General features: G+C 51.3%; 2 protein-coding genes across 2 annotated transcripts; one reads left to right on the top strand and one right to left on the bottom strand.

Moving 5' to 3' along the window:
- The first annotated feature begins 327 nt into the window (after positions 1-327).
- On the top strand, positions 328-18,590 carry STRC (stereocilin). Its single transcript, XM_040969424.1, has 29 exons — positions 328-476; positions 748-1,533; positions 1,623-1,647; positions 2,385-3,639; positions 4,887-4,949; positions 5,066-5,176; positions 5,314-5,480; positions 5,665-5,851; positions 5,980-6,095; positions 6,311-6,443; positions 6,779-6,961; positions 7,189-7,227; positions 7,381-7,548; positions 8,008-8,073; positions 8,516-8,641; positions 8,880-8,938; positions 9,724-9,847; positions 9,955-10,067; positions 13,259-13,394; positions 14,104-14,300; positions 14,494-14,584; positions 14,798-14,954; positions 15,566-15,735; positions 16,270-16,425; positions 16,799-16,941; positions 17,132-17,280; positions 17,855-17,952; positions 18,052-18,199; positions 18,392-18,590. Exons 1-29 carry the CDS (start codon positions 431-433, stop codon positions 18,478-18,480), a joined length of 5,301 nt encoding a protein of 1,766 aa, XP_040825358.1. The 5' UTR covers positions 328-430; the 3' UTR covers positions 18,481-18,590.
- Positions 18,591-18,753: 163 nt separating this feature from the next.
- LOC121149015 (creatine kinase U-type, mitochondrial) lies at positions 18,754-23,794 on the bottom strand. Its single transcript, XM_040969425.1, has 9 exons — positions 23,453-23,794; positions 22,603-22,801; positions 22,342-22,437; positions 21,733-21,954; positions 21,499-21,584; positions 21,261-21,384; positions 19,531-19,665; positions 19,213-19,338; positions 18,754-18,994 (listed from the first exon to the last, which is right to left on the bottom strand). The coding sequence occupies exons 1-9, from the start codon at positions 23,599-23,601 to the stop codon at positions 18,878-18,880; spliced, it is 1,254 nt and encodes a 417-aa protein (XP_040825359.1). The 5' UTR covers positions 23,602-23,794; the 3' UTR covers positions 18,754-18,877.
- Between the last annotated feature and the right edge of the window lie 133 nt (positions 23,795-23,927).

Here is a 23,927-nt window from a genome sequence, read left to right as displayed (position 1 = left end):
ATATATCTTAAGAAAAAAATAGAAGAAGAAAAATATTCCCCTTAGCTCTTAGCTCCTTGGCACTGTTTTCCAATACTTTTATACAACTTCTCAGTTTCCATCCCTGGCTCCCAGGTCTCTGTCTCCATGTCTACTCACTCCTCTTTGCACTTGTGACTCCTAGCTCGAGCCATCTCCATGGGTGCCTCCAAGGGCCCCATGGGACCCCCTATCATTGTCCTTCTCATAGTAGCACACCCTTCTGCAGAGCCCGAAGGATCAGGTATGCAGTGGCTCAGGTGACAAACCTGCTGTCAGGTTACAGATAGCGTTTCCTGAAAGACCAGCCCGTGGTGTTCAGCACAGCCTCTGCTGCCCCACAGCAGTAGCACACCACTGTCACCTGGCCTTACCACACCAGGTGGGAACCACCAGCACTCACCCCTGAAACATGGCTTGGAGCCTCTGTTCCCTGTTGCTTCTGCTGCCCTGTGCAGGTGAGAGGAAGGACGAGCAGGGCTGGGAGGGCAGGGCAACTGGGAGTAGGCTTAAGAACATGGGGGTTAATCAGTTAGGTCAAAGAGAGGGACCTGGGAAGAGGGGTAGGAGCCCTGCACAGGGAGAAAATGAGGCTCAGCAAGCAGACCTGGGCCCACTGCACGCTCATGAGAGCAGCTCAACTCCCAGGGAGGGAACTGTGCCCAGAGGCAGGTCTCCACTGAGCTCCGGGTTCTTCCCCTGAAAAACCTCTGGTTTTTCTCCTCACAGCGACTCTGCCGCCCAACGGGCCTCAGTCTCTGGACCGTGATCTCTCCTTCCTGAAGTCGTTGCTCTCCACTCTGGACCAGGCTCCCCAGAGCTCCCTCAGCCACTCCCGGTTTTCCGCGTTCTTGGCCAACATCTCTTCTTCCTTTGAGCTTGGGAGATCCGGGGAGGCGCCAGTGGGGGCGCCCCCGCCCCTGCAGCCCCCTGCCCTTCGGCTCCACGACTTCCTAGTGACGCTGAGGGGCAGTCCGGACTGGGAGCCAATGCTCGGGCTGCTGGCGGATGTTCTGGCTCTGCTGGGACAGGAGCAGACTCCCCGGGACTTCCTGGTACACCAGGCTGGTGTGCTGGGTGGACTGGTAGAGGTGCTGCTGGGAACCTTAGTTCCAGGGGGACCCACCGCCCCCACGCGGCCCCCGTGCACCCGTGACGGGCCCCCAGACTGTGTCCTGGCTGCTGACTGGCTGCCTTCTCTGTTGCTGTTGCTGGAGGGCACACGCTGGCAGGCCCTGGTGCAGGTGCAGCCAAGCGCAGAGCCCATCAATGCCACAGACCTGGAAGGGAGGGAGCCAGCCCCCCACCTTTTGCAGGGTCTGTTGAGTTTGCTCACCCCAGCAGGGGAGCTGGGCTCTGAAGAGGCTCTTTGGGGCGGTCTGCTACGCACAGTGGGGGCGCCCCTCTATGCTGCCTTCCAGGAAGGGCTGCTCCGTGTCACCCACTCCCTGCAGGATGAGGTCTTTGCCATTCTTGGACAGCCAGAGCCGGATGCCAATGGGCAGTGCCAGGGAGGTGAGTGCTGCTAGGGCTGGGGCTGGGAGTGAGAAAGGGCCAGGAGGGTGAGCCTGGGGTAGTCCTTTTCTTTCCTCTTTCCCTTCTAGGCAACCTCCAACAGCTGCTCTTATGGTAAGTGGCAGGGAACCACTTCTGAGGGATTGGGCTTGGGAAATCCAGAGGAGTCGCACCCAAGGCCTCAGGCTCCTGAGCTGAAGGGAAAACTAAAGAGGGGGATGGGGGAAGTGTGGAGTTCATTGGCCTTGGAAGGTGGCTGTACTGGCTCCACCTGTTCCTTGGGCAGCTTTTCAGATGACACATCCTGTGCCTCAGTTTCCCCATCTCTAAAATGAGGAGAATACTATTGGCTACCACAGAATTACTGGAAGGGAATCAGTGGGTTTATATTGTGAGCCCTCAGCACATGCAGCACCTGGTCAGTGGTGCTTCAGAAATGTTAACTAATAAAGGTGAGGTGTGGGGAGAAAAGACTGAGTCCTCCCACCGCCTTGCTTTTTTGGTCCAACAGGGCCAGCGCAAGGTTGGACATACCAGTTACTGGGCAGGTTTCCTCGTGGGAGGATTGTGTTTAAGCTATCTAAGAGCACAGGAAGAATTGAGAAGGAAGGGGGTCAAGTGGACAGATGAAGCTCCAGATGGGCTTCTCTTCCGTGCCTCAGTGGCACAAATCTCACTCCCTCCCCCTACTCCCCACACCCACTATCCCAGCATTGAAGCCAGTGACACCTTTACTCTGGGACATGTCACATGTGGAGAAGCCCATGCAGGGCTCTGGGCCAGGATCAAAATCTCCAGCTGGAGCAAACACGAACTGACCAGATCCCATCTGCCCCTCCCTCTGCACCCAGGGGCGTCAGGCACAACCTTTCCTGGGACATCCAGGCGCTGGGCTTTCTCTCTGGATCGCCACCCCCACCCCCTGCCCTGCTGCACTGCCTGAGCACAGGTGTGCCCCTGCCTAGGGCGTACCAGACCTCAGCCCACATGAGACCCCGCCAGCGGAGAGCCATCACCCTGGAGGCCCTCTGTGAGAACCACTCAGGCCCATCCCCACCCTACAGCATTTCCAACTTCTCCATCTACCTGCTCTGCCAACATGCCAGGCCTGCCACCCCGCAGCCCCCTCCCAGCACTGCCGCCATCTGCCAGACGGCTGTGTGGTATGCTGTCTCGTGGGTCCCAGGTGCCCAAAGCTGGCTCCAGGCCTGCCATGACCAGTTTCCTGATCAGTTCCTAGATGTGATCTGTGACAGCCTCTCCTTCTCGGTGCTGTCTGGCCCCATCCGCCGCTTGGTGAAGCGGCTCTGTGCTGGCCTGCTCCCACCCCCCACCAGCTGCCCCGAAGGCCTACCCCCTGTCCCCCTCACCCCAGAGATCTTCTGGGGCTGCTTCTTAGAGAATGAGACACTGTGGGCTGAGCGACTGTGTGGGGAGGCCAGTCTGCAGGCAGTGCCTCCCAGCAACCAGGCTTGGGTGCAGCACGTGTGCCAGGGCCCTACTACAGATGCCACTGCCTCCCCACCCTGTCATGTGGGACCCTGTGGGGAGCGCTGTCCGGATGGGGGTGGCTTCCTTGTGATGGTCTGTGCTAATGACACCATGTACGAGGCCCTGGTGCCCTTCTGGCCATGGCTGGCAGGCCAGTGCCGGATAAGTCGCGGCGGCAATGATACTTGCTTCCTGGAAGGACTGCTGGGCCCACTTCTACCCTCCCTGCCCCCACTGGGACCGTCTCCACTCTGCCTGGCCCCCGGCCCCTTCCTGCTCGGCATGCTATCCCAGTTGCCACGTTGTCAGTCCTCCGTGCCGACCCTTGCCCACCCTACACGCCTGCACTATCTCTTGCGCCTGCTGACCTTCCTCCTGGGGCCGGGGGCCGGAGGTGCTGAGGCCCAGGGGATGCTGGGTCGGGCCCTGCTTCTCTCCAGTCTCCCAGACAACTGCTCCTTCTGGGACGCCTTCCGCCCTGAGGGCCGACGCAGCGTGCTGAGGACAGTTGGGGAGTACCTGGAACAGGAGGAACAGTCCACCTTACCAGACTTTGAACCTGCCAATGGCCACAGCTCTGAATTAGGCAAGACGGAACTGTTGTCCTGCTTCAGCGTGAGTCATCTCCTAGGGACCAAGTTCCTGGGGGTTAGGGGGTTAAGGGGTGTCCCTCTAATCCTGAGATGCAGTAGTAAGAGTCTAGCAGTTTAAGCACACTGCCCTAGGTTCAAAGATGCTTTCATTCATACTTTAAAAAAAAATGATTTTGTTTACCTGAAAGGCAGAGTTACAAAGAGAGGGACAGAAAGAGAGAGAGCAATCATCCATCCATTGGTTCACCCTCTGAATGGCTGCAAAGATTGCTTTGGGTGGATCTAAAGCTGGGAACCAGGAGCTCCTTCCAGGTCTCCTACACAGATTGCAGGATCCCAAGAGTCTTGGGCCATCCTCCACTGCTTTCCCCGGCCAATAGCAGGAAGCTGGATCAGAAGTGGAGCGAGACTCAAACTGGCACCCATATGGGATGCTGGTGCCATAGGTGGAGGCTTAGCTTTCTATGTCATGGAGCTGGCTCCTGGATTCACATCTTAATTCTATAGTCAAATTTGGGAAAGTGATCCAGCCTTTCTGGGCAGTGGCTCACTTCCTATCTCTAGACTGGGAGTAATATTGTAACCTATGTTTTAGGACAATTGTAAAAACCACATGAAACATATGCTGTGATTTAGCACAGAATATCATCTACAAATGTGCAGTAAACGTTATCTCAGAATTCTTCCTGACTTCGACTCTTCCCCTTTTGGCTCCAGAAAGAAATGAGCTCATGTTAGAGGGCGCCGCTGAGTGAGGACTGGAGGCTGACAGAGTAGAAGGATCAGCCTTGAGAAAGATTTGGAGAGGATTATAAGTCAGGAGACTTTGATTCTAGGCTCAACTATGCCATAAATTAATGGCTCTTGGGCAAGTAATTTGATTTAGCTTTTCTAGACAGGTTTTACTCTTTTGTGTGGAGTAAAAGGTCTGTGACACTTTACGTGCTGTTATATGCAAGGGTGTGCAGAGACTCCTTGGGCCTGCTTTCCCCAGTCCTGGGCCCAGTGAAATGCAGCTGGGGATACATAGTGTCTTGGGTCAGATCTACAAGCATTTATTGAGCTAACTACATATGTCTCATGGCAGAAGGTACAGGGGAAGTGGGGAACAAGGTTCTGGACCTAAAGCAGCTTGCTGTCTGAAAGTCACTTGCAAGACAAGCTTCAGGCGAAGATGAGCATCCCAGACAATGGAATTTAGGGCCTGGGGAAGCTGCAGGAGGGACAGAGGCGACAGCTCCCTTGGCTTCTTGTCTTTCTTCCTACCAGCCTGTGCTGTGGGATCTGCTGCAGAGAGAGAAGAGTGTTTGGGCCCTGCAGATTCTAGTGCAGGTAACAAGTGACTGGGTGGGAAGGGGGATGGGCGCATAGAGGTGGGCACAAGTGACAGGTGTGGCCTGAGGTCCCTGCCCCGCAGGGCCATACCCACCATGGCCTCCAATCCCCAGGCATATCTGCACATGCCCCCGGAGAATCTCCAGCAGCTTGTGCTTTCTGCAGAGACGGAAGCTGCACAGGGCTTCCTGACGCTGATGCACCGCTCCTGGGCCCAGCTGCAGGTAGGCAGAGAGGGAGGGGCCAAGGTGGAGTTGGAATCTAGGGATCCAGGGCCTCAGCGTCAGGAGGGAGACTCGAGGGGGGCAACGCGAGGCCATTGAGGCCCTCCAGAGCCAACATGCATTCCTTGGCCCCACAGGTTCCACCATCCGAGGAGCAGGCCCTGGGTCGTTTGACGGCTCTGCTGCTCCAGCGGTACCCACGCCTTACCTCCCAGCTCTTCATTGACCTGTCACCACTCATCCCCTTTTTGGCTGTCTCCGACTTGATGCGCTTCCCACCATCGCTGCTGGCCAATGACAGTGTGTAAGGTTCCCTGCTCTTGGCAGGGTCAGGTCCTCCCCCACGTTCCAGAAGTAGACTTCACTACAGTCCTCTCCATGGAAACTAGGGACTAGGGAGAATCTCCATGAAAGCAGGGTTACAGGGGGAACAGAGGACAACAGTTTGGAACAAGGCATGCAGGGTTAAGACCCCTTACTCTCTGCAGCCTGGCTGCCATCCGGGATTACAGCCCAGAAATGAGGCCTGAGCAGAAGGAGGCTCTGGCAAAGAGACTGCTGGCTCCAGAGCTTTTTGGAGAAGTGCCCGCCTGGCCCCAGGAGCTGCTGTGGGCAGCGCTGCCCCTTCTCCCCCACCTTCCTCTGGAGAATTTTCTGCAGCTCAGCCCTCACCAGGTTTGCAAATAATCCCGTTTCTTTGAGTAACCCATCTTCTGCTAAGTGGGAATGGGAGTCAGTGACATGCCTCCCAGCACGCCCCTCTGTGCGAGTGTCTGGCAGTGAACTAACCTTCCCAACCTCAGATCCAGGCCCTAGAGGATAGCTGGCCAGCGGCAGGCCTTGGGCCGGGGCATGCTCGACATGTGCTGCGCAGCCTGGTGAACCAGAGTGTTGAGGATGGCGAGGAGCATGTTCGCAGGTGAGTGACGACAGCATCAGTGACCCCTGCTAGAGTGGATGAGGTAAAGACAAACTGCCATGATGGGTTGGCATCCTTGGAAGGAAGGAAGAGACAAGGGAGTAGGTGGTAGTGTCATGCAGTCTAAGGCTCCACAAGAGAGGTCTACGTAAGACCGCTTTGTCCTGGTACTAGCTTCAGGGACCACATGAAGGTTAACTTCCTGTCTTCCTCAGGCTTGGCTCCCTCGCTTGTTTCCTGAGCCCTGAGGAGTTGCAGAGCCTGGTGCCCTTGAATGATCCGATGGGGCCAGTAGAACGGGGGCTGCTGGAGTGTGCCGCCAATGGGACCCTCAGCCCAGAAGGACGGGTGAGCCCCCTGGGACATAGGCCTTCAAGACTTCTGGCTTCTTCTGGGTCTATGAATGGTTTGCACAATGTTATCAGACAGGCTTGAGTGCACTGAGGCCAGCTTCCTCACCACCACTATTGCTGCCTCAATGGCCATTCTTATCTGGTTTTCCCTCTTCCCGGCCCTACCCTATCTAGCCTTTGGGAGCTCAAACACACCCTTTGCCATCTTGAACCTAATCAACTTGGGTCTTATTCCAGGTTCCATTTCCGGGGAAATACAGACATAGAACTAGAGAAAAGTCCAAGGGTCACCTGTCTTTTCTCTCCAGGCTCAGACCTCTTTGGTTGCAGGTGGCATATGAACTTCTGGGGGTATTGCGCTCATCTGGAGGGGCAGTGTTAAGTCCCCCAGAGCTGCGGGTCTGGGCTCCTCTCTTCCCTCAGCTGGGCCTCCGCTTCCTGCAGGAGCTCTCAGAGCCCCAGCTTCGGGCCATGCTTCCTGCCCTGCAGAGAACCAGTGTCACACCTGCCCAGGTGGGCCTGTCTCACTCCCTCGGGTCTACTCTCCATCATCTAGCACCCCAGTCAAAAGGGAGCCCATCAAGTCCTCCTTTCCCTGGGGGCGGGGGGGGGTCACTAGCCTGTCTCTGCAGCTGCAGAAGGACCTGGAGGGTGGCGGGAAGGGGGCTGGGAGTTCAGGCAGGTAGGGGATCTGCTGCTGGGAGCTGAAAGTTGTGATTTCCTGTTTCACCCACACCCAGGCTGCCCTTCTGCTTAGCAGGCTCCTCCCTAGGCACGATGTGAGTAGCTGCAATTGCTCCTGCACCAGCCCCCTCCTTCCTTCCCTCTCCCCTCTCCTACCTGTGGCTCTCTCTGCCCCTCTGATGTTGCCTTCCCCATAGCTCTGTCCTTTGTCAGGCCTCTTGTCTTTTTTTTTTTTTTTTGCCTCTCAGCTGTCCCTGGAGGAGCTCTGTTCCTTACACTCTCTGCTGCCGGGCCTCAGTCCCCAGACACTCCAGGCTATTCCCAAGAGAGTTCTGACGGGAGCCTGTTCCTGCTTGGCCCCTGAACTGTCTCGTCTCTCAGCCTGCCAGACTGCAGCATTGCTTCAGACCTTCCGGGTATGAGAGGAGCTGGCAGGCGGGAGGGATGGGTGAGACCATCAGGCATGTGGTCTCTGCTTGGGATGAGGGCCATCCCCACTCCCTTACACACTTCCCCTATTTTTTGTTTTTGGTGCATGGAGGGGGAAAATTGGTTTATTTATTTGCAAGGGTTCAGAATGGGGCCAGGGGTGTGTCTTTCATCCACTGATGGACTCCCCAGATGGCTGCAACAGCCAGGGCTGATCTAGGCTGAAGCCAGGAGCCAGGAACTCCTTCTAGGTCTTCCACATGGGTGGCAGGAGCTCAAGTCCTTGGGCCACTTTCTGCTGCTGTCCCAGGTATATTAGCAGTGAGCTGGATTGGAAGTGGAGCAGCCAGGACTTAAATTGGGGATCACATGGGATGCTTGCAGCATGGTAGGCAGCAGCTGAGCTGCAACGCTCTCCATCTTCCACCTGCCCAATTCTCACACAGGTGAAAGATGGCATGAAAACCTCAGGTACAGCAGGTGCTGGTGCGGCCGTGTGTGTCCCTGGGCAGGTATGTGTGAGCCCAAGCTCCTCTTCATGTTCTGGGGCAGTTTCATGCTGCTGGTACTGCCTCACATACTCCCCCTCACTGAGCTCTGAAAGTCCAGATCAGTTCTGCGCCCATCTAGACAGTGGCACTCCTCCCCAGTTCCAGACACAGGATGACATCACCCACCCTATTCTAGAATGCCAAAGCCAGGAAAGCCTGAGAAATTCTTCCTTGTTCAGCTGTAAAGCCAAGCTTGGGGAAGCTAAGGGCGGTCGGTATCTCCTGGGTTGTGTGATCCGTAGCACAAACAGCCTTCCATGTGAGGCTCTGCTGTGTTCCTCCACACAGTGGCTGATGCCTTTTGGGCCCCATCCTAGCTTTGATCCCTTCTGCCCCTTTCTCGAAGGGCTGAATGCAGATCTTGTTTCCTATCACTTCTCCATACATCCATCACTGCCAGCAGCCCATCCCCACCACGTGGCCAGACTGCTTGCTTCCCCTGCTCCCATTAAAGCTGCTACAGCTGGACTCAGCTGCTCTTCTGGCAAACCGAAGACGCTACCGGGAGCTGCCCTGGTCTGAGCAGCAGGTGATTCTCCCCGCTTAAGTGCAGAACTTTCTCTGTCTCAATCTCTTTCACCTACATTGGGTCATCTGTCCCTAACCTCCCTGAGTGTCACTTGCTTTGCTCTTTCTTTCCTAAGAAGAGCAGGAGGCTGGTGGGACCCACCAAGAAAAATGGCAGGACTGAGTCCAAGGCATCTTGGGTCCTCAGGGGTCGGGGGGACTTTCTGTTGTGAAGTGGCTTCTCTTGCTTTCTTGGGCAGGCCCAGTTTCTCTGGAAGAAGATGCAGGTGCCTGCCAACCTGACTCTCAGGAATCTACAGTGAGTCACTTGTGTTGAGCCATGAGTTTAATTCAACTGACATTTTTCTGAATGCTTGCCATGTACCAGGTGCCATGGGCGGTATGAAGGCAAACATAGGGGATGAATGAGGTACTGTCCCAGCCTTGTGGGCAGGTTCCTGGTGGCTCCTCCCATTGCCCCCATGCCCTTCTATGGTGCCATGCTTATCATGACTACAGCCAAGAGACTGGGAACACCTGCGTTCACGCCCCAGCTCCTTCACCTACTTATGCCCTTGAGTGAAGTCAGGCAACCTCTGTAAATTTCAGTTGTTATTTCTGAAGAATAAGAAATAAGTTGGTACCTACCTCATCATGGTTACCCAGGTGGTGAAATAAGGCACATAAGCTATTTAACACAGTGTAAACTCCCAGTAGGCATTTGCTGTTATTAGTTTAATTCAAGGTGACTTCAGAGCCACTGACCAGGCAGGAATAAATAGGAACAAGAAGGTGTCACCTTACCTACACCCACAGTAAAAGCATCAGGCTTCAGAATCTGGTGTCAGTGTGCATTTACCACGCCAAGAGGAACGAGGTGGAACGAGGCTGGGCATGCCACTTGACCTGTGTAAATCTTTGTTTTCTTCTCTGACAAACAGTGACGATGTTATAGGGAGCCAGCAAGAATACCTATGTAAAAATAGTTCTCAGACCATAAACCGCTGTCACTGAGCATGTGCTTGTGTTAAGAACACTGATGTCATTGGGCACCCAGGTGTGGCAGGTGTTGAATGAGCACTTACCCTGCTCATGTGCCCACAGGGCTCTGGGAACCCTGGCAGGGGGAATGTCCTGTGAGTTTCTGCAGCAGATCAGCTCCATGGCAGATTTCCTGGAAGTGGTCCACATGCTCTACCAACTACCCACGGGGGTCCGAAAGAGCCTGGTGAGAATTGGGGTACTTGGTTATTAGCAGGAGTAAGGAGCCATGGCAGATGGGTGAAGAAGCCATCTGCCGTGGTCCCAACTCTGCTTCTCTACTCTATCCCACAGAGAGTGTGTATCTGGGCAGACATGCAGCGGAGAATGGCAATGCCAGAGCCAGAGTTGACAACGCTGGGGCCAGAACTGAGTGGACTGGACCCCAAGCTGCTCCTGGACTTACCGTAAGTGGTACAACTGGAGATCCTGGATCTTCCAAAAACCCAACTAGAAGTAAATCTCCTCTTAGGAAATGTCCTGGCAGAGATGGCTTTCTGATTTAGGGCTCCATGATGTCACTTGCAACCCAAAGCAGAGGGCTCTGCAAGGAGCTGCTCTGTGTATTGACTGGCTGCCAGCAGGAGATGATGAAGAGTGGCGACGCTGTGTTGTGGCCTGCTGGGTAATCTTAACATTTTTAGAACTCTGGCCATGTTAAAAGGAGTATCTGAAATGAGGGAGTTAATAGTCTGACGCTACTTCAAGGGGTTATATTCTATTTATAGTCCCTGCTTCCCAGTGTGTTCAGAAGAATACAGAGAAGATATATAAAACATTCACTAAATGTCTTCAAATACCTGCAGGGCTTCCAAGTGAAAAATAGCTGGTCAGTTTCTACTTGCCTGTCAACTCTAGGATTAATGAATTAAAGTCAGATTTCTGTACAATGTACAGAAAATTAAAGTAGTAAGTTCCTGGTCTTTGGAGCTATTTAAATTTAAATGGTCTCACGGCAGGATTTTTTTTCTTTTCAGATATTTTTGTTTATTTGAAAGGCAGAGTGATATACAGAGAGAAGGACACACGCAGATCACACACACACACAGAAACATCTTCCACTCTGGTTATTCCCCAAATGGCTGAAAGGGTCAGGGTTGGACCAGGCCAAAGCTGAGAGCCTAGAATTCCATCTGTATCTTGCATATGGGTGTCAGGACCCAAGCATTTGGGCCATCTTCTGCTTTTCCCAAGTGCATTAGCTGGATCTGAAGCCAAGCAGCAGGACTGGAACTGGTGCTTCCATGAGATGTTGTAGTAACAGGTAGTCCCACAACACTGGACCCCACTTACCTCCCCCATGACAGAAATCTGAGAAGGCCACAGATGAACTTGGGGGAAGGGAAGCTTAGGTGAGCTAAGGCTGCTTTCTCACCAGAGACCCCAGTTTATGACTTTCTGACTTATATGTGTCTTGTCTCCTCATGCCCATCTGTTGTCTGAACTGTAAATCAGAGGAGGAAGCAAGTGGCTTAGTCCTCCTGAGGGTGAACCAATGATAAAGGCAGCAACATCATCCTTGCATTTTTGTAGGTTTTTATATAGATTTTTGGATTTTGTACAACTTGGTCTAGTTCCAGGATTGGAAACCCTATTAGAGACAGGATGTTACTTCTGATTTCTGGGGAAAAGTGGCTTTTTTTTTTTCACTCTCATTTTAAAGATGTGATTCAAATAGGTTTACATTTTTTTGTTTCTTAGAAAAAAATTAGAATCCCAGGACTTTGGGAAAGTGAAAGATCTTAGTCTATGAATCAAAAAACACAAATTCTCCACTTGTAGAAGAGGGTTAAAAAATTATCTATCCTGGGCCTGGCACGGTGGCCTAGGTGGCTAAAGTCTTTGCCTTGAACACTCCGGGATCCCATATGGACGCCGGTTCTAATCCTGAGAGCTCCACTTCCCATCCAGCTCCCTGCTTGTGGCCTGAGAAAGCAGTCGAGAACGACCCAAAGCCTTGGGACCCTGTACCCGTGTGTGAAACCCAGAGGAGCTCCTGGTTCCTGGCTTCGGATCAGCACAGTACCAGCTATTGCGGTCACTTGGGGAGTGAACAATCGGACGGAAGATCTTTCTCTCTGTCTCTTCTTCTCTCTGTATATCTGACTTTGTAATAAAAATAAAATAAATCTTAAAAAAATTATCTATCTTACTTATTAAGATCTTCTTATTAAGTGTCCAGTGAGATAACATCTGGAAGTACTTTGTGACCTACATTGTAATGTTCAAAGGAGAAGGGACTCCTCATGCACAGAGGAAGGATGATCTTGTGGAAAGAATGGAAACTGGGAATAAGACCCCACCCTTTAATCTCTATTAACCTTCGTTTTTAAATCTATAAAATAGGGTACTGCTGTTGTAGCACAGCATGCTAAGTTGTCACCTGTGGCATCAACATCTTATTTTTAAAGTGGTGGTTCATAAGTCCCAGCTGTACTCATTCCAATCCAGTTACCTGCTAATGCATCTGGAAAAGCAGCTGAAGATGGTCCAAACTACTCAGACCCGTGCCGTTGCCATGGGAGACTCAGCTGGAGTTCCTGGTTCCTACCTGGTTCTTTTATTTATTTATTTATTATTTTTTTATTTATTTTTTTTTATTGGAAACGCGGATATACAGAGAGGAGAGACAGAGAGGAAGATCTTCCGTCCAATGATTCACTCCCCAAGTGAGCGCAACGGGCCGATACTATGCCGATCCGAAGCCAGGAGCCTCTTCCGGGTCTCCCACGCGAGTGCAGGGTCCCAAAGCCTTGGGCCATCCTCGACTGCCTTCCCGGGCCACAGGCAGGGAGCTGGAAGGGAAGCGGGGCTGCCGGGATTAGAACCGGCGCCTATATGGGATCCCGGGGCGTGCAAGGCGAGGACTTAACCACTTGCGCCACTGCGCCGGGCCCCCTACCTGGTTCTTACTAGTTCTGACCTGGCCCAACCCTGGTCCTTGTAGCCCTTTGGAGAGTGAACCAGCAGATGAATTTCTGTTTCTGTCTCTCAAATAATTAAAAGAAACATTTTGTAAAGAGACATTTAAAAAAATTGTTTAAAAATTAAGAAAAAGTTTATTTTGAAAGGCAGCAACAGAAATAGATTGATCTTCCCGAATGATGGAAACAGGCAGAGCTGGTCCAGGCCAAAGTCAGGACCCCACAGATGAATCTTCGTCTTCCGTGGGCAGCAGGACCCGATGTGGGAATCATTTCCTGCTGCATGTCAAGGTACACATTAGCAGGAAGCTGGAATTAGCAGTGGAATCGGGACTCTAACACAGCACTCCAATATAGGATACCGACGTCTCAAGTGGCATCTTCTGTGCCATACATCTGCCCCCCAGAAGAGAACAGATTTGATGATACTTAGTACTGGGGGCACTTTGAGTCTATTTCATTATGTATAGCTTTTCTTTTACAGGAAGACTAAAATTATGTCACTCCCTTTGTTTTATCACTTCAAGCATATGGTGGTCATTGGCTCTGGGGCTGTTTCATACCAGCTAATACTAGGGTCACAGGGTTTGGTCTGGTTCTATGTCTCATCTGGGCAACTTCTTAGCTTGGCTCAGTTTTGATGGAGTGTCCCTATTGTCAAATTACTATCACAGGATCCAGCTGCTGGGTAGACTATCCAATGAATCCATTATGCTGATGGTAGAGCTGGTACAGGGAGCTCCAGACCAACTGCTGGCACTGACCCCACTCCAGCAGACAGCCCTGGCAGAGAGGGCACTGCAAAACCTGGTAAGAGTTCGCCCTACCAGACTCAGATCTATTGCTCCAGGCACTCTTGCCCCCCACACCATGCTGTTTTCTAAGTCCAACCCCCCTACTTCCTGTTTACAGATTCCTATCTATAAGGTTCTGGTCTCCTACATCTGCCCCTACTCGGTTCCTTTATAACTTGCTCCTTATTTCTTATCCATATTCCTGGGAATTGAGGAAATCTCTCAAACTCTGCCTCTTAGTCTTTCTGCCTATTCCCATGTGGGCTCATTCAATATTTAAGAAAGTGAATAGAGCACAGCAGGTCAAGCCACCACCTGTGTCACTGGTATCTCATATAGGCAACCTTTCTTGTTCCAGCTGCTCTACTTCCAGTCCAGCTCCCTGCTAATGGCCTGGGAGAAAAGCAGCAGAGAATTGCCCAAATGCTTGGGCTTAGCTCCTGGCTTCAGCCCAGCCCACCTGGCTATCATGGCCATTTTGGAAGTGAACAAGCAGATGAACTATTTCTCTTTCTCTCTCTCTCCTGCTCTTTCTGTAAATCTGACTTCCAAATAAATAGGTAAACCTTTAAAAAAAAAGTTGGGGGAGGAAGTGAACAAAGAAGTTAAAGGATGCTAAGTTGGGAGCGGAAAGTAGGAAAGGTACAAGGGCTTGGTCTCTTGATCAAAGAATCTGGTAATCTGCGACAGAGTTGCATTGTCCAAGGCTTGATACCTTCCTCCAGGCTCCAAAGGAGACCCCCATCACAGGGGAGGTGCTGGAGATTTTGGGGCCCTTGGTCGGATTCCTGGGGATAGAGAGCACACGACGGATCCCCCTACCGATCCTGCAGTCCCGGCTCAGTCAGCTGCAGGGCTTCTGCCTAGGAGAGACGTTTGCCACAGAGCTGGGTTGGCTGCTGTTGCAGGAGCCTGTTCTTGGGTATGGACCTTGGAGAACTTCCAATTCTCACTCACCCTACACCCAGCCCCTCAACAGCCATCATCACAGACAGCCCTTCCCCTATGAGCTCCATACGGTACCCCAAGTCCCCCAGTCCTAGCATGTACTATTTTCCCTATCTCCTCATATCTCCCTCAGCTCTCCAGCCCGTGATCTTCTTCCTTTCTCCCAGGAAACCAGAGCTGTGGAGCCAGGATGAAGTAGAGCAAGCTGGACGCCTCGTGTTCACTTTGTCTACTGAGGCTATTTCATTGATCCCCAGGGTGAGGTGAAGGAACAAGGAAGGGAGTGAACGCATAGAGGGGACTGGTGAGCTGGTTGTAGGTATCTAAGGCCCAGAAGGCTGAGGGCAAAGGGTGTACCAGATGGGTCCATGGAAGACTGCGCAACAGAGATAGAGCTCAGGAATTACAGCTGCAACAGTTGGCGCTGACCTTGTCCAAGTTGCCCCACCTTCCCTCTCCCTTCTCACACAGGAGGCATTGGGCCCAGAGACATTGGAGAGGCTTCTAGAAAAGCAGCAGAGCTGGGAGCAGAGCCGAATTGGACAGTTATGTGGGGGGCCACGTCTGGTTCCCAAGAAAGCAGCCCTGGTAGCTGGGCTTGTGCGACCAGCTGCAGAGGATCTCCCAGGTGAAACTATCTAACCATCCTCTTGGTAGTGTGTATAAGAAAGAGGAGCAAGCAATGCAGTCAGAAGTCAGGGCTCGAAGGGTGCCATGCTCTTGGAGCCGACTTGCAAGCCTTTTGTCCTCTGGACTTTGGTTCTTTTCATGTATAATGCAAAGGGATTAGAAGGATCATCTTCAAGGTCTCTTCTAATTTTGAGGCTTCTGTAACTCTGAGAGCTTAACATCCATGGGGCTTTCATCCTAGGACTTCCATTTTTTTCTTATTCCAGTGAACAGCTGACCCTGCTCTGACTTGGCTAAGGGTGGAGCTTTCTGTTGGGGAGGTCCCTAGGAGGGAGGAGGCACTGTGGGGATAGAGACTTAGGTGGGTTATGCTTAATTTCTGAGCAACCTTTGCAGTGTTCCATCTATAAAAGGGGAGGCTTATCTTCTCCAGGTACTTCTTATTCTACCCTTTGAGCCCTATAAATCTCACCATATAAATTATCTTGGCTCCTACTACCCACACTCACCCTTCCTCAAAAAGTTAGAAGGCTCATTCCATTTATAGATATCTCGTTTGGGTGTATTTTAACACCACACTGACCCTTTGGCTGTGCCTTCCACCTTTAGAACCGGTGCCAAACTGTGCAGATGTACGGGGGACCTTCCCAGCAGCCTGGTCTGCAACCCAGATTGAGGAGATGGAGCTCTCAGACTTTGAGGATTGCCTGGCTCTGTTTGCTGGAGACCCAGGACTTGGGCCTGAGGAACTACGGGCGGCCATGAGCAAGGCAAAGCAGGTTAGGGCTGGAGAGGCCAACTGAGGTTGGAGGTAGAAAGAAAGATGAGGAAATCAATTGGGTGGGATAAGGGACCCAAGGCAATGAAAAGATGGGAGGAGAGAAAATAGCTAGAAGGTTTGGATCACAGATAGGAGGTCAGAGAGTGGCAACTTTTGAAAAAGAGTTGCTAGTGCAAGGAATAGAGGGAACAGGGGTTATCCAATTTTAGCCAGTATCAAGTAACTTGCAGGAGGGGGCGGGTTTAAACTCCAGGCTCCCTTGCTGGACTGAGTAAGACTCTGGGAATGGAATCTAAGCAGCTGGATTTTAATAGGTACCTAGGGAAGTCTGGTGAACATGACAGTTTAGAACTCACGGGCTGAGACTCCAGGATCTTTCTATAATGCCTTCATTATTTTACAGTTGAGGAAAGTAAAGAAAAAGCAAATGATTTGTTTAGTTACACAGCTAAGATCAGAGCCAGACATCGCAGTATCCTGACTTGCAGTCCGGTGCCATTTCCACTCACATGGTTCCTTTCTTCCTCCTTAGTTGTGGGGTCCTCCCCGGGGACTCCGACCTGAGCAGATCCTGCAGTTGGGTAGGCTCTTAATAGGTCTAGGAGAGCGGGAACTGCAGGAGCTCAACCTGGTGGACTGGGGGGTGCTGAGCACCCTGGGTCAGACAGACGGCTGGAGCTCCATCCAGGTAACACCTTCCCACCTCTCTACCACTCCCCAAACACCCACCCCACAGGCCCAGGCCTCTGGTGCTTCCAAAACTCGTGGGATTTTTTTCCTGTGACGATACCTGGTCATTCTCTCATTTTCATTAATACTCCCTACTGATGACTGTAGGGGCTCTGATTGTTTGCTCTGATCCCCACTTGACACAAAAATGCTACCTGCTTCTTTTCCCTGAGGCTACTTTTTTTCCCTTACCCTTTTCTATTTTGGGGGTACTCAACCCTCCCACAGTTTCATTAGCTATTATTGAGATTGTCTCATGGCACAAGTTAATTCCCCACCCATTAATTCCCATGAGTTTTGTTCCTGTCCTGTGCCTCCCTCTCCTACCGCAGCTCCGGGTTGTCGTCTCCAGTTTCCTACGGCAGAGTGGTCGGCACGTGAGCCATCTGGACTTCATTCACCTGACAGCACTGGGTTATACACTCTGTGGACTTCGGCCAGAAGAGCTACAGCACATCAGCAGTTGGGAATTTAGGTTACCTTTGGGAAGGGGTTGTGGGTAGTGATGCTGAGATGAATGGTGGGTCCACTGGGGCAGGAAGGATCATGAAGGAGTGGTCCTGTGGAACAAGAGAACTAATTTACAGCCATCTATTCCCTGTCTCATGACCACAGACCCTGTCATTGGGACTGAATTCCTCCTTCTTTTCTTTTCACTCTTCCAGTCAAGCAGCTCTCTTCCTGGGCAACCTGCATCTCCAGTGCTCTGAGGAACAGCTGGAGGTTCTGGCCCACCTTCTTGTGCTGCCCGGTGGCTTTGGCCCTGTCAGTAACTGGGGGCCTGAGATCTTCACTGAAATTGGCACAATAGCAGGTGGGGAGCCTTGGTCTCTGCTAGTGCTCATGGTCAGAATTTGGTCTGTATGTTATGAATGCTCTGGGAGGAATGCCCTGGAATTGTTTGTAAATATTTTTTAATTTAAAAGGAAGAGTTAGAAAGAGAGAGAGAGAGAGAGGATTCTCATCAGCTGGTTCACTACCCAAATGGCTGCAATGGCTGAGGCTGAGCTAGGCAAAAGCCGGGAGCCAGGAGCTTCTTCTGGGTCTCCCATATGAGTGTAGGGACCCAAGGGCTTGAGCCATCTTCTGCTGCTTCCCAGGTACATTAGCTGGATCAGAAGTGGAACATCCAGGACTCAAACCAGCACCCATATCGGATGCTGACATTACAGGTGGCTTCTTAATCTGCTACCCCACAGTGCTGGCTCCTTCCCTAGAATTCCTAAGGTGGGAGATCTGAGAGGGTGTTGAGCTAAAGGGCTAGAGATAGGTTGAGGAAAGTCTAGGGGTGGGGAGTGATTTGAGTTTCTGGAAAAGAAGATGCACAGATTTGATGAGAAGGCTAGTCCAAGGCCATGTTTGGCTGCCTATTTCACTTCCTTCAACAGCTGGAATCCCAGACCTGGCTCTTTCAGCACTACTTCGAGGACAGATCCAGGGGCTTACTCCCCTTGCCATTTCTGTCATCCCTCCTCCTAAATTCGCAGTAAGTGTTGATGGACTGGGGTGTGGCGTGACCATAGAAAAGCCAGGGCCCAACAGGGGCCGCATGGGTGCCCTGACACAGGCTCACACCCCTAACCAGGTAGTGTTCAGCCCTGCTCAGCTGTCTAGTCTCACCAGTGTTCAGGCTACAGCAGTCACTCCAGAGCAAATGGCCTTTCTGAGTCCTGAGCAGCGACAAGCAGTTGTATGGGCCCAGTATGAGGGAAAAGAGATTCCCGAACAGCAGGGTGAGTTTCCAGTTGCACCGCCTGACCCTCCCTGTCCTGACCCAGAATCTGGCCTAACCCCTAACTTTGCACTGTCAAACCCCTAGGTGATCCCTTGGGTGAAGGGGTGTCTATAGACAGCTGGTTTGCAAGTGTCAGTGATTTTCCGCGAGGCAGCATTGTGATAGCTCTTCCATTTTTTTCTCATTGTAGGTCGAAGCACAGCCTGGGGCCTTCAGGATTGGTTACAAGCCTATTGGTCCCTGGCATTGATCATCAGCTTCCTTGGCCACCTGCTCTGAGCCTGCGTCTACTGTCTTGGGAGCTTGTTGAAAGTAGAACCTCACATCATAAGGAATAAAGTACAAATAGAAGTGCATTCTAATTATTCTCAGGAAGCCGATGAGGAATATGGGTAAAATGTTAATGCTTTCCGCCCACCTAAGATTCAGTGTTCCTGGCATGCCACAGTTGGAGTCTCCTTACATCACAAATAACCCCATGTGCCTCTTCATTTCTTAGAGGCTGCCCGCTCCTTTCCCTACCAGTAGAAACAACACAGACACCTGGAACGCAGCAAAGAGTCTTTACTGGGCTGGAGGCACGGGTTCAGGGTCAGGTCCAGGAAAAGTGGAATGGACCACCATAAACGGGCAGAAGTCTTGGGTTTTTTTTTACTCATCTGCTGGGGATGAGGAGTTAATGCTTGTTGTGGGCAAGAGGTGCAGGGATGCGGATATCCTGGCCTCTCTCCAGACGACGTTCACAGTCAATCAAATAGTTCACTCCATCGATCACCAGTTGTACCAGCTCCACCTGAAGGACACTCATCCTTAATCTCTGCTTCCCATGATCAGAATTTCTTCCTTTAGCACTGGCTGATTCCCTTGCTCTGGAAACTCATTTCCAATGGCCTCCCCCACTCAATTTGAATTTTATTTTAGATTCTGTCACATTCGTGAGGCCCACTCACTACCAGATCTCAACTCCCAATAATCTGTACCTCTCCTCACCCTAGTCCTTAAAGATCTCACCTCTGACTTGCCCAGTCGGTCCAAATTAGAGATGTCAAAGACACTGCCTGTGGCAGCAGTATCCACTCCTCCAGTACCACGCTTTTGGAGTCTTAGGTTCTCCAGAATCTTTGGGAAGCGGCTATCCTGGAGGAGAAATAGGAATTGGGAACAGAGTCAAGGGAAGCTAGCGTGTGGAGCCTTGGACCTGCTTAGAGCTCTGGGCCCTGACCTTTCCACCACAATGCCTGACTCCCTTCTAAATGACCTACTCCTTTCCAAGTCACATGTCTCCCCCTTTTCCTCACCCACATCCCTGTGTAACCCCATAAACATTACTTTGCTTAGCAGGGGCAGTTTGATGTGCACTCCTGCTCGGAGTCCAGTGCCCAGGTTAGATGGACAGGTTAGGATGTATCCTAGACGCTCATTCCACATGAATTCCCAGCCACGCTCCTGGATCAGCCGCTCCACCTGAGTCCACAAAGATTCTGTTAATGAAACGTCAGGGGTATGTGGGCCCCTTCTTTAGCTAGGCCAATAGCAACTGTAAAAATATGATTAGAATCAAGAATTTGAATGAATGGCATTGGTTTATTATAATGCATATAAGGTAATTTTAATGTTGCAGGATCATGATGCTCTTATGATATACAAAATGATGAGACTATGAGAAAATGTCTTGTGTGTGGAAGAAAACACACTTGAGGGAGTGATACAGTAAGGATGCTCCAGGCAAATGAACAGAGGTGGTAAAATGAACCAAGAAAAAGAATTGGTTACTCATTGAGTTCGTGCACTGATGATCTCTGCTTTGCTAGCAAGCTTAATGCTTGGAAGGGTCCTTTCAGACAGGAAATGAAGACATAGGCTTTTCAACAGGAAGAGGAAAGATGACTTTCTGTCAGCCAGGAAGGCACACATGTGAGAGAGCAGAAGGAAATGTGAAAACAGAGCAGAAAAACCAGATTCATAGGTTTGTGTATGTGTGTGTAATATGGGAAAGAAATGGAAAACTGCTTTTGTTTCACGTACCTATCCTAATCATGAAGATAACTATTAGTCTTGAAGACAGAGCAATGAACACTCAGACCACTACCGATAGTGAGTGAAGCAGACATTGTTTATACTTCAGGAACACCCAAGCTGTGGTGGGAGGATCCTACCAAATAATAATCCAGCTAACACTTGCTAAGCACTTGCTGAGGACCAAGCACTTTGCCTGTATTATTTCATTCATCCCCACACCTACCACATCTTATCTCAGTTTCATAGATGAGGAAACTGAGGCATACAATTTGAAAGAATATTTCCTAGCCACTCATAATCAGAATGTCATCTGTGACTTGCCAAAAATAATAGAATCTTCACAGTTCGAATCTAAAAGAGAAGTTTGGTCTCCGTGCAAGTCCAAAATAGAACTGTATATATGAGATCATGGAGTGGGAATTTGGTTTATGGGAATTTCTAATGCAGAACTAAATATGGAGACCAAATCCACATGGGAATGAGGATTCAGTTCAACTCCTCACACATATTCTAGAACTTGAGATGTTCCATCCCATCCCCCAGTCTCCCTCCTACTTCAGCTTAAAGCCCAGATGTAATAACACTGGCAAGAATGACAGAATCCAGGCAAGGCCTACCTTGGCTCAGCACTGGGTGGTTACTTGAGGATCATGAATGTGTCAGTTTCTTACCCCCTACATCAGTCTGTGCTCAAACACCATAGTACACTCCCCACCATGTCACACCACCCTCCACAGGCACTGTCCTGCAATCTCAGACATCCTTTGCCTTATCTAACAATTGCTTTATTTTCTTCTTTTGAGTTTCTGATATTCTTTCTCTTTCTATTCCTACAGCAACCATGCGTCCTGGTTTCCCCAGGACAGTATGGCTTATACTTGTTATCCTTTTGTTATCCTGGAGTGATTCATAGTGGATCTGTTTTACTGTCAGAAGTGTCCTGGATTGATTGATAAACCATGTGATTAATCTGCCCATGCTAGTCTTTGGTTTTCCTTTATTTCCTCCCATTTAGTTACCCCAACCACCCTCTGTCTAACCTCTTTGAGGCCTCGGCAGAATCTTTCAAACACTTTCTTCATGTTTCCACCTTTCTCCATGGAGATGACACGAGTATGATCTTCCTCATTCACCCAGATCAAAAAGCTCTTCTCATTGTTGTGCCTGAAGGCAGGGGAGTTGGAGGGAAAGGGATCAAGAGGCAAAGTAAGAGTTGAGGGGGATAACAGAAGCATTTATGGGCCGTGGAATCCAGAAAGGGAAGGGGCAGCATCATACCAGATTCCACGAGCATCTGGCCAGTCTCGAGCCATTCCTGCTGCGGTCAGCAATGGGGACACGGGCTTATCAAAGAGAAAGTGGTCCTGGCAAAAGCAGAGAGACCTGGATTCAGAATTCTCCCTGTAAGCCCTTGGGCCTCTCAGAGCCCATCTGTTTCATCTAGCCTAGCCTCCCCTCTGGGTCGGTCTTCTGTCTCCTCCCCATATCCAGATCCCTTGCAGGGCCCCTCACATCAATAAGTTGCTGCTGCTCAGCCTCTGTCATCTCACTGAGTCGATAGTAGCGTCCAGCCAGGTCACCCTTGAGGCCACTCAATGCATCTACCACGACACGTTCCACCTCTCGTCGCTCGGCCCGAGTGCAGGCCGGAGGTAGACTGAGTCCCCGGATACTTCGGCCAGTTCTGACTCTTGAGGACAGTACATACCTCTCATCAAAGTTGCCAGAACGGATCTGGAAGACAAGAAATAAACAAAAGTGACAAAGATACAGAGGGTGGGAACAAAGGGTCCTCCAAAGACTGCAGTCTTAAGAATTAGGTTTTTCATGCATCACACCTGCCTGCTTTAGAAGGAAGGGTTTGGTGGGCAAGCATGCAGGTTGAATGGGGGGCATTGTAGACACTTCCCCAAACTGTCCAGCTTGCAAGGTGGTCATGGGCATCTACCCTATCTCATATCTGCTATTCCTTAAGACACGATTCTTTTGCCACATCAAGTTTAAAAACTCAGCAGAATAATATGCCCATGAGTCAGGAAATCTTCAGAGTGAAGAAACTGGAGCTACAGAGTGTTGTTTACAAGTCATTGCATCTCAGAAGAAGTGGAATACGTAACTTACCTTACTAGCATCCAGGTCAGTGGTATGCTTCATTGTCCGGGGGTCATATCCATTGTGTCGTTCTTGGATCACAGGGTCAAACAGCTCAGCAAATACCTAAAGGGCAGTTAGGAGGGAAGGATGGTTAATTTGAGTATAGGTGGTTCAGAGTCTTTGGGGGGGTAGGGTGGCAAAGTAAGGTATGTTGAAGGGGAAAGGAGCCAGGATTATTTAGAAGATGAGTTGGGTTACCAGGAAGACCCTGGGAGGGGGGCTCCCTACCTCATAGGTCTCCTCATCTCCAGCCACCATGCCCACGGTCTTGATGAAGGGGTGGCCAGGGTTGTCCACGCCAGTCTGGATACACTGATCTAGTGTCCAACCAGTGGGTGTGGTCTTGTCGCAGAGTCGTGCATAGACTGCTGGGGTCAGGTGACTGGCCATGCAATTGTTGTGCTTTCGGAGGTCTGGGTACTCAGCACTGGGGAAGGGTGTATCCAGTAACCATGGAGGGAGGACACAGGGCCTAGAGCTAGTGCAGTCATCTGGGAGCTGTCCAGAAAACCACCTCTGGCTTTGCTCCATGGGAGGAGGGAGAATTTAAAGGAGGCTAAGCCTGGGTAATCTCTTTAGAGACTTCCAGAGTCTATTGTTTCCCAGCAGTTCTAGCTGTCTCGGCTGGCTAGTTCTGTTCCTCCAGACCTGCTGGGTTCATTCCTCCCATGAACAGAGCATTAAGGATGGGGGAGGGGAAAGACTAAGGAAGGACATGCAGGGAAATGGGGGAGAATAACGGGAAAGAGAGATATGGGAGAGTGAAAAGGATAGTTCCTGGTCTTCCCTTCCCCTTAGCGATTTGGGCAGTGGATGCAGTTAGAACTCTTAGGGACAGAGCTGCCTGAGTAGGGGCAGGGACTGTGGATTACAGATCCCCAGAAATGCTCTTGGCTTACTAGGCCCCCATTTAAGGGCTCGCAAGCTGTACAGCCCTCTCCCCAACTTCTCCCCTTAAGGCTCCAGGGCCTTGGCGATTACGTGATTACGGCCCTTCTGTGTGGCTCGGATCTGTCTCTACCCCTACCTTCGTGCTCCCGGTCCCCCATCTCCCTACCCGCGCCTCAATCACTGATACCTCGGGGGATACAGCCTCCGACGTTCGCTGGCTGCTCGAACAGGTTCCGGGCGGAGCAGAAACCCAGCAGCTAGAGACCCAGCTCCGGCCAAAGCCAGGAGCCTGAGCCCTGGGCCGGCGGACAGCAGACGGGAGAAGGGACCAGCCATGGCTTGGGGGTCCAACTATGGGGTCCTGGAGCAAGAACGGCGGCAAAACAGGAACCGAGACGGAGGGTGCAATCAATCACGCTGAGGCCCGGAGCTGAGTCCCAGACTGAAGAAGAAATAGAGGCGGTGTGTGTGGGGGTGTCGGAGTGAAGGCTGGAGCCGGGTGCCAAGAAGGCTGCAGGAGAGGCGCAATGAGCTCGGGGCGGGCGGGAGGAGATGGGAGGCCGAGCCGCAGTCTCCTGGGGCGGGGCTCCCACAGGCTCCACCCTGCCGCCTGCCAACGCGCTAGGTGTGCGGGGGTGGGGGTGGGCAGCGCAGTCAGGTAA

This window comes from Ochotona curzoniae, unplaced genomic scaffold, assembly GCF_017591425.1.
Source record: "Ochotona curzoniae isolate NIBS_2020 unplaced genomic scaffold, NIBS_Ocur_1.0 scaffold_4701, whole genome shotgun sequence".
Classification (NCBI taxonomy): domain Eukaryota; kingdom Metazoa; phylum Chordata; class Mammalia; order Lagomorpha; family Ochotonidae; genus Ochotona; species Ochotona curzoniae.
The sequence above is the reverse complement of the archived record's forward strand: the minus strand, read 5'-3'. Positions and strand labels throughout refer to the sequence as shown.

Bases quoted from the DNA above. Each gene is read 5' to 3' on its own strand.
- STRC (XM_040969424.1), top strand. From the start codon at position 431: ATGGCTTGGAGCCTCTGTTCCCTGTTGCTTCTGCTGCCCTGTGCAG. The intron at 4,950-5,065 runs GTAACAAGTGAC...TCCAATCCCCAG, and splicing joins CCCTGCAGATTCTAGTGCAG to GCATATCTGCACATGCCCCC. The intron at 13,395-14,103 runs GTAAGAGTTCGC...ACCTTCCTCCAG, and splicing joins AGAGGGCACTGCAAAACCTG to GCTCCAAAGGAGACCCCCAT.
- LOC121149015 (XM_040969425.1), bottom strand. From the start codon at position 23,601: ATGGCTGGTCCCTTCTCCCGTCTGCTGTCCGCCGGCCCAGGGCTCAGG. The intron at 22,438-22,602 runs GTAGGGAGCCCC...ACTGCCCTTTAG, and splicing joins GAGATGAGGAGACCTATGAG to GTATTTGCTGAGCTGTTTGA. The intron at 18,995-19,212 runs GTGAGATCTTTA...AGTGTCCTTCAG, and splicing joins ACCGACTGGGCAAGTCAGAG to GTGGAGCTGGTACAACTGGT.